The sequence below is a fragment of the Polypterus senegalus genome, chromosome 14 (genome assembly GCF_016835505.1).
Source record: "Polypterus senegalus isolate Bchr_013 chromosome 14, ASM1683550v1, whole genome shotgun sequence".
Classification (NCBI taxonomy): Eukaryota; Metazoa; Chordata; class Cladistia; order Polypteriformes; family Polypteridae; genus Polypterus; species Polypterus senegalus.
In genome coordinates, this window is record NC_053167.1 from 63,116,978 (window position 1) to 63,131,782 (window position 14,805).

Below are 14,805 nucleotides of genomic sequence, written 5' to 3' on the forward strand. Positions count from 1 at the left end.
GTTCATTAAATTATGTAGTTTAGGAAAGTGGTCCATAGTAGAGCACAACAGGAAAGAAGATAACGGCTGAAATGTGCTTTGTATCAGACATACCTCTAAGATTACTTTATGTGTATTGGGAAATTTTGATAGTCTAACTTTATAATATATGAAGGAAAAAAAAAATCATTCTGACCTCCTCTGTCACTGTAAGGTAGGCTGGGAACATTCTGGCCGTTCATTTGGATGTTGACTGATTCACCTGAGTGAGACAGTTGAACATTCCTAGAAAAAAAAAACAATAAAACACACATGAACATTAAAAATGTAACATTTGCATAAAACTGAATCATCATGAAGTTAAATTTAAGGAGAGGATTACAAAACATTAACTCAGTTTTTATTATGTAATCAACTAGCCGTGTAAACCCATGCTGTAAAAAGCCCGGGGTCCTAGAAACTATTGAAATCATCAGAAAAAAAACTGAAATGTAGAGATGTCAGGTAATTGAAAGAAACTACTCTGGGCATCTCTCTCCTAGGAGGATAAGTGGCAAGAGGAAAAGTAAAAGGGATACTGCTTTGCCGACGTTAGCGGTTAAGCGACTTTGTCTTTCTTCTGAGGTTTCGTTTTGCTGGTGTGCTGGCCTCGCTTCTGTATTGGCGGCTAAGCGAGTTTTCTGTTTCCTTGGAGGAGGAGCTCTTACCACGACTACACCTCTCACCTCCGGTCTGGACACACACACACACACACACGTGTAGACGTTTATATATAAGATTTCCCCTTCAATTAAAAATCCAGCCTGCTATACCCAATTGCATAAGCAGCAGGGTCAAATTAAAACATTAAACAACCCTAACAAAAAACACCAGTACTATATTCAATGTGTACATACTGGCATGGATGGCCAGGGGCCCTGTCTGGCTGAGATGCCAGTAGGATGGAAGGGCCAGGGAAGAGAGCATGTTCAGGGTATTATCTCCTCCGGGACGCTAGAGGGCAGCCCCCTGGGATGCCAGGGCACCAAAGACTCCTGCAGGGCATGCTGGAAGTGAGAGTTCACCACAGCCCTGTTGGGTTCCGTGGGTGCTGCCAGCGGGAGTTGCAGAGACTGCAGAGCCCTGTTATGTCAGGCTTCCGCCACGCCTGGGAGTGATTCCAGACATCCCTGGTGAGCCACCTGGATTATTCCCAGGTTCAGCTTAAAAGGAGCCACCTGCCTTCATTCTGGGAGCCATTGTTGAGAGGGAGAGGGATGAAGCTTGCTGGAGGAGGAGGAGGAGAGGAGGCACAGGGAGAGAGAAAGAAAAAGAAAGAAGAGAAGGCAAAGTGCTGAGCAGGTAGGAAGTGAGTGAAGGCGTTTCTCATGGAAAAATGATAAATGTGTACTGCTGAAATTGTGTCTTGCATCTGTCTGTGCCGGGCTTGGGGAGCTGAGTGCCCTTTGCAGGCCACAATATATATATATTATATAATACACATATAGTAACACAACATTCTCTAACCCTCTTAATCCTTAATTCAGGGTGCCAGGCCATAGCAGGGCCACACAGGGTCAATTTGGAAACTCCAATCAGCCAAAATGTTTGTCTTTAGGGGTTTTAGACAAACAAAAAAACAATAATGCATAGGGAAATCCATACTGTACATGGACAACAAAATAATTTGAGCCCTGGACACTAAATCTATGAACAGCAGCATTACTTGCAACAGCATTTCTCAGCCTTCAAGTATTTGTGACCCGAGTTTTCATAACAATTTTAATTGCGCCCCCCCTAACATTTTTTTGAAAGGAGCCCACTAATACCAATTTGTTCTTTTTTAATTAATGATATACTATAGATGCATATTTTAGTATACCTACTTAACTTTTATTGACATTTATCTAACTCTATATTTATTTTTCTAGGATCAGAATGTAGTTTAAGTTAATTTGTTTTGCTTTCAATAGATGTATTTTTCATATTTTTGATTCTTGTTTTCTTTTTTTCACATCTTCGCGTCCCATAGTTTGAGAACCACTGACTTACAAGGTGCTGCCCACAATGCATGCTTCATGGGGACAGTATATACAGAGTACATTTATACATTCAAGCTTATGTAAGTTTGAAAAATCCTTCTCCTTATACATTTGTAGTTATTTCATGTATTTTTGCTATATGCTATCAGAACTCAGCACACTTTCTATTTCCACAGATGGTCATTGCAGACTGTTGCCTCTAATCATCTCTCATACCAAAATGCTATGAACCTTTCTCATCTTTCTGGAGGACATAACAGATTTCAGAATTAGTGGCAAGTCATATACGGTAGATCAGACGATTAAAGAGGCACACTCACTTGTTAGCCACGACAACCCTCAGCATTTTGCGTTTCAAAGAGTCCATTTTTCTGTACAGCACTGCATATTGAAGGTTTTCTGTGCAATCCTGAGCCAAGATAACCTCACAAGAGTCGGGCAATTTCGCATCAAACTCTGCATTGTTAAATGTGTTAATTTTACTGCGATTCAGTGTGCAGTGACCTGTGGAACCAACAGGGAAAAAAGAAAAAAGATTCTTTTACATAACAAGAAAAACAGAACAATGGTTTTATTTCATTCATTCATTTTACAAACCTGTTTATTGTATTTGGTGCCCAGCAGTAGCCACTGTGTGGCCATCTACTCACTGTACAACTCAAGCATACACCCATACTCACTCACAATGACAATTGGCAGTTGGCAAGTAAACTAATGCACACATCCATCCCTATGTACCATAAAGAAAAATGGCTGAGAGATGATTAGCTAGGGCTGATACCCATATTCAGTAATCATGAGCTGCAAGGCTGCAGTGTTAAGCAAAGTCAGTCAGCCATTGTGAAACCTGCTTAGTCCTGAACAGGGTCACAGGTGGGTGTCGGTCGGTGCTGAAGCCTATCCCAGGTAGCATTAGACGCAAGGCATGAAGCAACTCTGGACAGGGCATCGGCCCTGGCAAACACACCCGCACACCAACCACACACTAGGGCCAGTTTATTAAGCACAGTACACCCTAAACAGAATCAATAAACATGTAGTTGTATAATCCTGTAGAAAGCAGGCCAACAGGCATTTTCTCTAATCAGTTGACAAGGCCTAAGGTATTTGTACATGGCCATTGTTTCTTATTAACAAGCATCTTCTCTTTGTCCACTGTGGAAAATCATTTGCTTCCTCATTCATACGCACTTAACTAACAGTCACTAAGAATCTTACACACCTGCTGCAGCTTCAGCCAGCATATAAGGAATGTTGTTGACCATACTCCATCCAGCCTGCGTGGACCCCGGGATGAGGCTTTGACCAAAAGGTAAGGCAATAGGACTGCTAATAGCACGGGTGAAAACCGTCAACTGCAACATACATGAAATAAAGACAATTTGTAAATAAGTAGGCATTTGCCACATTTGTATAAATGTACATAGAATTTATATAGATATATATAATATATTATATTATATAATATATTATTTTATATTAATATATATTTTATATATATATATATATATATGAATAAAACAAGCTCACTCTGTGTAAGCATACTGTAGGGTCACATTGCCACACATGGCTATTATCTGTCTATCTAACTGACAGTGAATTGCTACGTAAACACCAAGGCCCCATGAACCACAGACAGTGCTACAGAGAAGCCTTATGAAGAAAATAAGACTCCATGCTAATGAAAGGAGAATTTTATGTAAACACAATCCAATTGGGGGAACACGTGTTTTCCCATCAACAACAGCAGAAGAGGCTATAGGGTTTCTCTGGAATCAGTCTCTTAATCATGGATCTTTTCATATATTATACACATAGCATATATCTTTTTAAAAAAACTCAATCTAAATTAATTCATAAAATTCAATTCCTGTCAAATATTTTCTACATCTCTGTAGTTGTGGTATTTGGTTTCAGACCTGGAAGATACTCAAAACAGCAGCAGATACCGATTTTCATAGTAGCCATTTTTTCATTGGAGGCCAATTACTGCTTTGAACTGAACTCTTTGCTTTATTTGGCTTCTTGTTTTGCATTTTACTCTTGGTGTGACTGCAGGATTAATCAAATCAAGCAATATTCAGGTAAATATTGTTTTGTCTGTGGGCAGAAATTAGTAGATTTGTTCTCCACACTGCTTATATAAAACTGACTTATAATGGAAGAGAATGATATTGAAAATGAACAAATCGTATATCCCAGTAACTTTTCTTCAGCTGTGTTGTGTCTTATAAATAACATCCATTTTTCATTACATTTCAGCTGACCCATGTATTCTGGGCTGTAGTGTCCCTATAGGAATCCTTTAAACAGAATAGGATCCTGTCCAGATACTGTATTAATGGTATTACATAATTACCTTTGGCATTTTAACCACAGCATCAATGGTTCTTGGAGAAGTAGCTGCAAAAATGACAGTCAATTCCCTTGATGGGTTCCTCTTTGTGCGCTCAGAAAATCCTAGGAAATAAGCTGCAGCTGGCACATAATTAGCAATCCTGTAACACCAAAAGATAACAATTGTTTAATATAAAAGCCATAAGAAGAGAAAATAGCTACAAATATTGTAGATGGCTGACAGCTCTTGGGAAAAGATGAGGAGGAATAATTCCTGGTGTTTCATTCATCCAGCCATTTCCGACAGGCATAATCCACTCCCTGCCGCCACAATCAGGCTGATTATCCTGGCAGCAACAGCGTACAGGTGAACTAGATACTGGATTCATTTGAGGCCTACAGTTTTTCTGACAGAACGACTTCATGTAAATTCTATACAGAAGGCAACAAAGGAAACCAAACCAGGGTCCACTTACCACTCACAACACTCCCATGCTACAATAACATTTTCCTTAAATAAAACCAAATCTATACCGACTGAGAAAAATCAAACCCGACCACTTACATTTTTCCAATAGCCTTAGTTCGTCTGGGTATCTTCCACCACTGCGCTTTAATCTGGACAGCTGGGTGAGCTGATAATTGTCCGGTCGTTGCTTTAAATGACACCCTGTAATCCTGACACTCCTGGCCCCATTTCAGCATTGCCTATATGAAAAAAAGGAGATGATGTTTCATTTGGATCAGTTTTGCTTACTTGAATGGAGGGCACCAAGTAATCTCCCTTTCTGCAGCTTTAAAATGTCAACAATTAATCCAGAGAAAAGCCCGCTCATCTCAAACCACATGGCATACCAGCCCACGTTCTCCGATTGAGTTATACAATAGAATTCAGAACTTCTGCCAGAGAGGCACAGCAATTTACTACTAACATAACTCGAACTGTCCAACACCACAGGGACATAAAATATTACCGTTGCTTTCTGGTCACTAAGCTTCACAGCATCCAAGCAGATCTGCCACTTGCTCTTCTCTTTCATGTCAGCCACCATCACTTGCAGTCTTGGTTTGTGTGCTGTAGAATCATGGTAGAGAGCCACCTGATAGCCTTGCTGCCTGCCATCACTCCTCACAGCTCGAAGAATAACAGCCAGCACTGGAGGGACAGCATCTCCAAGGAACCTAGGCTGGGTATGCACAACGTAAGAGGACACCTTTAATCAAAGCCACTAGCCATTGGTGCAAGACGCAGCAAATGACAGGTGCAGATCTGTCACATTGGCCTACCTTTTTGGTGGCTGTAGCAAAACTGGAGGCTTCACTGCTGCTGCTGCTGCTGCTACTGCTGCTGCTGCTGCTTTCACTGGAGCTGCTGCGCTGTCTGTTATTAGCGTGCTGAAACCAAAAACAACACTATGAATCTCTCAAACGTATTACAGAGGCAATGTGGCCGAGTCCACAACTAATGTGTTTATGTGCCTCGTGCATACAGTATGCTTCAAAAACAATGACTATACATTCTGTTTCGGTTTTTAAACTAAACACATTTAGTTGCCATTCATATGTCTCTTCAAAATCATCAGGTTGTTGCAGCACACTTCCATTATTTACTGCATTTACACTGCAAATGCATTTCACAAGGTGCAAACCAACACCACTTTGAACAGCTTGAAAACAATGTGTAAGTTCAAATCCATTACAGACTTTCCTAACAGCTTTATCAGAAGCAATCTATATGACATTCAGTACGTGTTAACATTAGTTTTATGTCAAAGAGGCATCTCCACAGCGAACACAAGCCAAATGCGCTCAACCAAACCTTTTCAAAAATTTCAACAGAGAGGTTAAGTGACCTGTTTAGTATTATATGGTGAGATGGTGATGGAGACTGGAATGGTTAGATTGTGTTGGCCAAATTGAGTCTTCAGACAAGACAACCCACTGTGCTTCACACCAGTAGTTGTGATTCCCCTGTTCAGCAGGTTTTATTAGCACTCAAGACCAAACTCTATAGAAATTTTCTTCAGATTTTGCATTCGAGTTCAGTACCTGATGGACATGAGCAGACTTGAACTTGACTTCATAAATCTCTGGATCCCGGATCTGCAATAGAAGAATGGGTTTCAAGTATGATCATTAGAGCTGGAAATGTTCATTATTTTGTTAGGTGGCAAGCACTGAGGATCTAGTAAAAATCCAGAAGATTTATGTCAGGTACATTCCAGCAGTGGACATGTCAAATTTAGGGCAGAGCGGCCACACAGTAAGGGCTTTACCATTATGGGTGTAATAACAATAAAGAGAATATTACAAACTGATACTGACTATGGCAAATCCAATTCACACTTAGAGATATCTTACAATTAATATCCAATATTGTAAAATTCAAAACACCTTCTACAGTATGTGAAATTCATTTCATGACATCTCAAATACATTTTAGATCTAATTGACCTTGCATGCATTTTTCATTTTGGGATATCTTAAAAATTACTTTCTGTAATATATGGTATCCCAATAATTTTAAGATATCTCAGAATTCAGTTCAATTCATATTTCAGATATGTCAAAATAAAATAAAATTTGAGTTACCCTGAAGTACATTTTACAATATCTCAGAAGTACTCAAAATATGTTTTCAGATATCAGGATATTAATTTGAAATACCTAAAAATATATTTTAGATATCTCAAATATGAGAATGATGGTATCTGAAATGCATTTCAAGATTCAATTCAAGGCCACTCAAATTAATTTCAAGATAAATTAAAATGACAAGAAATCCCTCTGAACATTCAAGAAATTCTACAGGAAATAGTTTCTTGCATCTTGAATTGCATTTCAAAATATACATAGAATTATGAATAATACAAAACGTATTTGAAACATCACAAAATGCACAGGAACTTATTTCAAAATGCTTTTGAGATATTTTAACCTTTTAAACTCAGCTTCATTTATGTCTGCTTTCCGCTACTTTCATTTAACTTCATCATCTGTCACTCACTATTCATGCTCTACCCTTCATAATAAAGTTTATGTTGTACTCATATGTTACAGCAAAATAAGTTGCAAAATTCAGTAACATTTTTACCAAAAAATGCACTTTGAATGTTATTCCTATTTCCATAGGTGAAGGAATAAGCTTCCAAACACTATAAAAGTGTCAGTAAATGTGTCAGGAACAACCAGAAAAATATTGTTATGAAATATCGACAAATAATATTTCCCGTTTTACTGTCTTGAAGCGGTACAAAAAAATTGGATTCTTTGTCTCTGTTCTTACTGTCTACTGTCCTGTCAGTGGGTCCAAAACAATGGGGCAGAGTTTAAAGGGTTAAAATAAATATATTTAATTCATTTTAAGATATCTTTGTATGTATTTCAAGATGTCTTAAAATGTACTTTGAGATATCTCTATACTGTATGTGAATTTAGCTTGCCACAACAACGGACTACACAGTACATGTCTTCACATTGGACAAAAGGAAATTCCTGTGAAAAACTGGAATACATCACCTGCTCCTGGCTGGACGCGCTGGAGGACTGGCTGCTGCTGACAGAGCTGCTCACACTCCAGGCTTGTTTAGTTCCCGGCTGTTGTCTCTTCTTCTGCCGACTGGCATTGGAGGATTTACTGCTACTGCTACTGCTACTACTACTGCTGCTGCTGCTGCTACTGCTACTGCTGCTACTACTACTGCTACTGCTGCTCTTGTTTCTCCGTCTGTTCCTTGATCTTTGGTCCTTTTGATCATCAGGGCTCAGCTCATCTGCCTTGTTCTTCCGTCTTCGCATGGAAGATTGACTACTGGAAGAAGAAGAAGATGATGATGAAGAGGAAGATGAGGAGGAGGATGAAGAGGATGAAGAAGAGGAGGAGGATCTGGAAGAACGACGCCTGCTCTTGACATTCAGATTTTGCTTTCTATCATCATTCTGTTGACTGGAGGAGCTGCTTGAAGAGCTGCTGTTGCTTTGAGAGCTGGATGATGATGGGGAGGAAGATGAAGAGGAGCTTCTCTGAGTTAAGTTCTTTGGAGCACTCTGTTAAAACAAAGAGAATTTAAAAATTCAGTTTGGATTTGCCTAGTAACCTAACCCTACATGATTTTGGGATGTGGGAAGAAAGCAGTGAAGCTAGAGAAACCTCTGTACACATGGAATAAAAGTCCAACCTCTGTATAGACAGTGACCAGACCAGGAATGAAACCTGGGGAACTGGTGTGTGACAGTGCTATCTGAAAAATACACATTAAAGACAAAATACTTTTATTATTGTTCTCTAGCTTAAATTTGTCAGTATTTTGTCACAAAAAGGGTGGTGGCTTTATGACAATTGTAAATTGGAAGCAATGCATTATAACAAGTACAGACTGGGATACTTAAGTGTTCATTGTAAACAATAGGGGAGTAAACTCTAAAATGAAGGGATCCTTTGTGGAAGTTATGTTCCTTGTCATGACCCGGGTTTATTCTTAATGATCAGTCTAAGTAATATTAATTATTGTAAGGACCTAAAATGGTGGATGCTTATTTAATCCACTGTCTCAGAGACATTACTTCTGCAATGCCTTCCTATCAACAAAAAACAAAAGTACCTCATCAGTTTTGAGGATTTCCATAAGCTTCTGCACTGCGGCCTCAGATCGTTTGTGTGTTTCCTTTTCTTTAATTTCCTTCAGTGTGATAAGCTTGATGATCTTGGAAGCTGCCTTCTCACCTGCCTGAATTTCGATCTGAAGTTTTTCAATGGGCTCTTCTGTGTGAACTATTGCCATAAGAGAATAGGAAGAATAAGAGTCAGCCACCTAAGCCGGCGCAATTCCTTGCACAGAACCAAAACTCCTGCGCTAAGCTCTTACATCATAGTAAAGACAAAACTTGTATTTTTACTTTAAACACATTTAACAGAGGAGTGAATCGGTTTATGCCCAACATAGTAAGACTGCATAGCAAATTTGATGTTAGTCTGTATATATCAGAAAAGAACATGTCAGACTCATCAGGGGTTAAAGTAGTGAGGAAGAAGCCCAGAGGATCAATGATTAGTGTTTGTTACAGCCCACCAAATTCTAATATTTCAAACAACGGCATATTATTTGATTACAAAAGTCATTTGTGTGTTAAAAAGTTATGATGATTGGGGGAATTTTAACTTTCCAGACATTGACAGGGAAACACAGAAGACGAAACTGTGCTCATGACAGGAGTATCTTACATTTTTGAAAATTAAAAATATAAAAAACTGACAGACATGCGTGATGTTTGAAGCAGCACTGATTACAACAAATGATAAATCTGAAACGGTGTTTGAAAACAAACAAAAGCAAAGACCTAGCACCTGTAGAACGCAGACATGATGAAGATAAGGGAACATCTAAAACACATAGAATGGCAAAATAAAAACTCTACAACTATAAGTCACTGAGAGTATCAACTGAAAGACATAATAATCCTGCCCCAATGTAAACATATTTCAAAAACAAAAAAATTAAAAGTTTAAAACATCTGAACTGGATGAATAAGAACATAATTACAGAGCACACTACACAAAACCTTACAAAAATTCAGGAATATTCGAGACTACGCCAAGGAATCAAAAAAAGCATTCAAAAATGTACAAGGGAAACTGAGAAAAGAATTTCTTTTGAATCCTTAAAAACTCATTTTTTTGGTACCAGTACAGTTTAAAAAAATATATCTAGAGACACACAAGGAGAAGCAAATTAATGTATAATTAAATATGCCTTTTACCCTAGAATGTATAAAAGAAGAAATAATTGCATTGCTTCATGCGGAACTAAAGACAAGCTCAGAGTTACAGATTTTAATAGAAAATAATCAAATGTGCTTCAGGACCTTGAATGCCAATAAAACCCTAGAGCCTGATGGGATTTTACTAGTAGTGTTGAGAGAAATGAGGGGCGTTTATTAAGCACAGTCGCTTCAGATGGGAGAGTGACCTGATGACTAGAAAGTCACAAATGTCACCCTAATCCACAAGATGGAGCCCATTTGTTACAGGCTGAAAATCCTTACTTATATAACATACACAATCATGGAATCTATGTATAATCAGAAATAAATTAAGACTATTTCCATTTAAATAATAACATTAAATGAGAGCCAGTATGGGAGTATGAATGGAAGATTCTCCTTAACGTAAATGTTAAAACTTTTTTGAAGAAACAACTGTAGTAGCAGATAAAAGCAAAGCATCTATTGTACATATACAGCATATTGGTTAAGTCTGTCTGTCTGTCATGTGAACAATCGAACCGCTGGGGCTACAACTTTGATGTTACACTTAATTGAACACTTGTAACATGATTTGCTTATGGCAACCTCTGCAAAGTTATCGGGGTTCACATCTTTCTAATGGCAAACTGATGGAGAAGGCCACCATGACAGAAGAAGAAGAGCAGCGACATCTACTGGGCATAAAGCAAATTGTGGAAGCCGCTTATGTGATAGGAAGAGGATGAAAAAAAGCCCTGGTATCAGCTGCACACTCAGAGTGAAGGAAATTGCAGATGGACAAGGACAGCCACAACCTGCTGGTACATTTGAAATGTGGCTGCCAGCAACCCTTGCAAAGTCATTGGTGTTCTCGCTTTTCTTATGGCAAACTAGACAGGCAAAATGATCAGCAAGGTGAGATAGAAGGTGATCAAGAAGATGTGGCAATGGGAAAAAGAAGAGCAGCAACATCTGCTAAACTTCAAGGAAACAACAGAAGTCAATTAGAAGAAGAAGAAGAATCCACTAGGCATCAAGCATATGCAGACCGGTAAGTTACTGGTGTTTACAAACTACTGGGCTGGAACTTTGATATTGAGAGGGTCACATGGCAGATTGGAAAAGAACAGCTTCCCACCAAAACAACTGCTGCTCATCAGGAAACATTGTTTTTACATCCTTACATCAATGTTTCCTTGAAAAGGACAACTTAGGTTAGGTACAGGGGCAGCACATTCTCATACTGAAAACAGCGAAATGTGTGGCCAAAATGGAAGTTTTCAGCTTGCTCTGTATGAACCACTTTTATCTGAAGGCTGCAAGTCTGTTTGTTTGCTAGTACGACATAATTTGCTTCTACTTTCTGATTGCCTTAAATAAATACAGTTCCACACCAAAGATCACATTTGAAACTAGACACTTTTAACGTTAAAGATAACTTCTAAAGTTGGATAATCATATGGAGGCCTACGGTACATTTAAGAGAAGAACACCCCATCAGCTGTGTGTACTTGGACTGCTACTTTTCCAAATTCATAATAACGACATTGATTATGGTAAAGTTAGTAAAAATTGTGCCAAAACCTCTATTGGAGAAGTCTAAAGAAAAAAAACAGCTACCCGATATAAAAATGGAAATAGTTATGGAAGAAGAAGAATAGACTAGTGAAATTCATGGCTAACATTAAAATTGTAGAAGTAGCAGATACTGAAGAAACAGCAAAATAAATTCAAAACTACTAGTCTAATCCTCAACACTTTGTTAACACTGGAAAAAGCGTAATCTAATGAAGAAGCATGTAAAGGGCTACATTTAGTCAAGAGAACATTCACTATAAGTACATCACGAGTGGCACTGTCTTATACTAAAAGGGATTTAGGGATTCACATTGACACAACATTCTCATTGTCTCTAGGCAATGTGCACAAGCAATTATAAAAGTAAATGAAATGTTATAATGTTATATTTTCAAAATGTTGGAACAGAAGTCAAGGAACTTTATGCTCTTTAGACTGTATAATGCAGTAATGAGGCCAAATCTGGAGTAAACAATGCTGCAGCAGATGCAGAGAAAATCAACTAAGCAATGAAGGACATGTCCTACTCTGAGAGGAGCAGATAAATAAACCGGCTTATTGTCAAGGCTGTGCATCAGCATCACTTTACCCAGAAGAATTCTTTTAATCAAATAGTAAATCACTATTTGTAATCACTTTGATAGAAACCAAATTGAAGAGCATTTAATACTGAAAGCAGGAATCCCTTTTCTATACAAAGAGTTGTGGCAGCGTTTCTCAACCTTTAAGTATTTGTGACCAGAGTTTTCATAACAGTTTTAATCGCGCCCCCCCCCCGACATTTTTTTGAAATGTAGATGCATATTTTATTATACCTACTTAACTTTTATTGGCATTTATCTAACTCTACATTTATTGTTCTAGTATAAGAATGTAGTTTAAGTTAATTTGTTTTGGTTTCAACAGATGATTTTTTCATATTTTTGATTCTTGTTTCCTTTTTTTCCACATTTCGCGCCCCCCTAGGGGGGCCCGCCCACAGGTTGAGAACCATTGAGTTGTGGGAATGTGAAACAAAGTATCAGGCCATGACGTCTGAAGCAGAAACCTTGACATCTTTTAAAAAGTAACTGGATGAGGACTACCAAATCAGCTTAATTGACTTAATGGTCTCCTCTGGTCTGTCAAACACCTTAAGTTCTTTTATTATTAGCATTCTATATTCTTACACTATCAATACAGGTGCTTTACACAAATTACATACAAACATGAGTTACTGGTAATATTCAGGTTTAACAATGACAAATCTAATTTAAGGAAAACAAATGGAAGTTCTCAGGACAGAATAAAACCACTAAACAGCAAAGATCACATTCACCATACAATGAAGAATCAGTCAGGAAATTGCAATTTCCAAGTCTATGTAAAGTTACACATGTGGAACATTTTTTTCAGATTCACCGATTACTTCAGAGAATTGGTAGTGAATGACAGTACCTGGTTTAAGAGCAATCTTGGCTTTATGGTCACCAACAATGGTATAAAGAGGTGAGTTTCGGATGAAAGCAGCAGACTGTGATTTGCCCTCCAAGCACACCTGGAATCCAAACTCTGTTGCCTTGTAGCAGGCATGCCGTGTAGTAGAAGAGTGGGATGGATGTGTTGAATGGTCTACTGCATATGGCACTTCTGCAGACTCCATTTCAGCAGATAGTCTCGACTGGATTTAGAAGAGAGACAGTCGAACAAATCAGAAATTAATGTGATAGCTGGCAGTTTTTTGTTAAAGGATTAGAAAATAACCATGGTCGTGCTTACCATGCCATGCGTACGTGGAGAGAAAGTCTGTTCTCCAGAGGTAAACTGTTGTTTCCAGATGTTCACTTTAGCTGAATCGGGTATTACAGGTGTTTTCTTCTCAGATAAATCTTGCACATGCCTTGAGACAGCAAAAGCTCGGGCACTATTTAGGAAAGCAAAGGGAGGAAAAAGAAATCAGATTTAGAAACTTTCCCAAACCTAAACGTTTAGGGATGAACTCTTTTGTAACTGTAACTCTTTTTTATACAACTGGTTCCACTAGTGGCACTACAGACTTAAGTATGGATTTAAACCAGTATCCATCCATCAATCTGTTGTCTAAACCTGTTCATAAGTTGAAATTCAACTGGAGTCTATCCTGGCAGGAGTTTACTCTGGATGGGGGGCCAATCCATTGCTAGGCACTCTTATGCATACACCTAAATTCAATAAAATAATATCAACTTTTTGACACATTTGTCATGTTTTAATTCCTAACCCTAACCTACATAATTCCATGGCATTGCTGGTTGAGCCCCCTCCTCTAGCTCACAGTTTGCCCCTCATGGGTGCTTTAACTTACATTAGTCCTATTTGCACAAACCACAAGTATGCAATTGTACTATAACCCTATGTGCGTCTTGGGATGACATTCTCTGCAGAGAAGAGCAGAGGAGATCCTGCTATATGCCAGACCAGGACAGCAGACTGTGGTTGCTGGATAGGAGAGAAGTAGAGGCACCAATGTGAGAGAATGCGAGGCAGTCTGATAAGACACCCCAAAGAACTTACAACGAGACAGAAGGGGAGAAGAGAGAAGAAAGATAAATTAATGAATAAGACCATCGATTTGGACATCCTACAGAGGGGAATCTAGAGTGGTAATAGAATTTTATTTTTCTTTGTTTTTTTGTAGTTTGGATTCTCCACATGTATCTTTCTCTCTATGAATTAACATTCCAAAATATGTACATTATTTCAGATGCTTGTAGCCCCACTGCCATTTTTTTGGGTGTGGAGAGATGGTGTGGAGAGATAGTAAAGGTTGTCCGTGTTGTCCCCTAATGAATCTCCAACCATCACGGCATATTCTACTAAGCACAGCTTGCATCCACCACTGATAACTGTAGAGACGATGTTATCTATATATTTCTTACTTTTAACATATTTTCTGTAGAGATGAAGACAAGCATGACAAAAACCAAAGATCTGAAGATTTTGCTTGATTGTGCCTCATTCAAAGAGACATGTATTTCACTTTCTCCTCCAAACATTCGCACTAACTAAATAGTGTACACATTACCAGCACCTTGTCATAACTGAACTACACGAACTAAAATCAGAAAGAACGTGCTTCTGTTGGGAAGCAAATACAAAGCTGTACAACATACTAGCATGAGAATCATGG

At 38.5% G+C, this 14,805-nt stretch overlaps 1 protein-coding gene across 4 annotated transcripts in view; it reads right to left on the reverse strand.

Moving 5' to 3' along the window:
* LOC120514248 (vitellogenin-like) overlaps positions 1-14,805 on the reverse strand; it is a 29,469-nt gene that overhangs the window by 2,331 nt on the left and 12,333 nt on the right. For all 4 annotated transcript variants that reach the window (XM_039734527.1, XM_039734525.1, XM_039734526.1 and 1 more), the window contains 12 exons: positions 13,416-13,560; positions 13,095-13,317; positions 8,939-9,108; positions 7,857-8,384; positions 6,387-6,440; positions 5,625-5,732; positions 5,312-5,524; positions 4,903-5,045; positions 4,360-4,498; positions 3,223-3,355; positions 2,321-2,504; positions 176-264 (listed from right to left, as the gene is read on the reverse strand). In XM_039734527.1, coding sequence (XP_039590461.1) covers positions 176-264; positions 2,321-2,504; positions 3,223-3,355; positions 4,360-4,498; positions 4,903-5,045; positions 5,312-5,524; positions 5,625-5,732; positions 6,387-6,440; positions 7,857-8,384; positions 8,939-9,108; positions 13,095-13,317; positions 13,416-13,560 — 2,129 coding nt within the window. The remainder of the gene's footprint in view (positions 1-175; positions 265-2,320; positions 2,505-3,222; positions 3,356-4,359; positions 4,499-4,902; positions 5,046-5,311; positions 5,525-5,624; positions 5,733-6,386; positions 6,441-7,856; positions 8,385-8,938; positions 9,109-13,094; positions 13,318-13,415; positions 13,561-14,805) is intronic.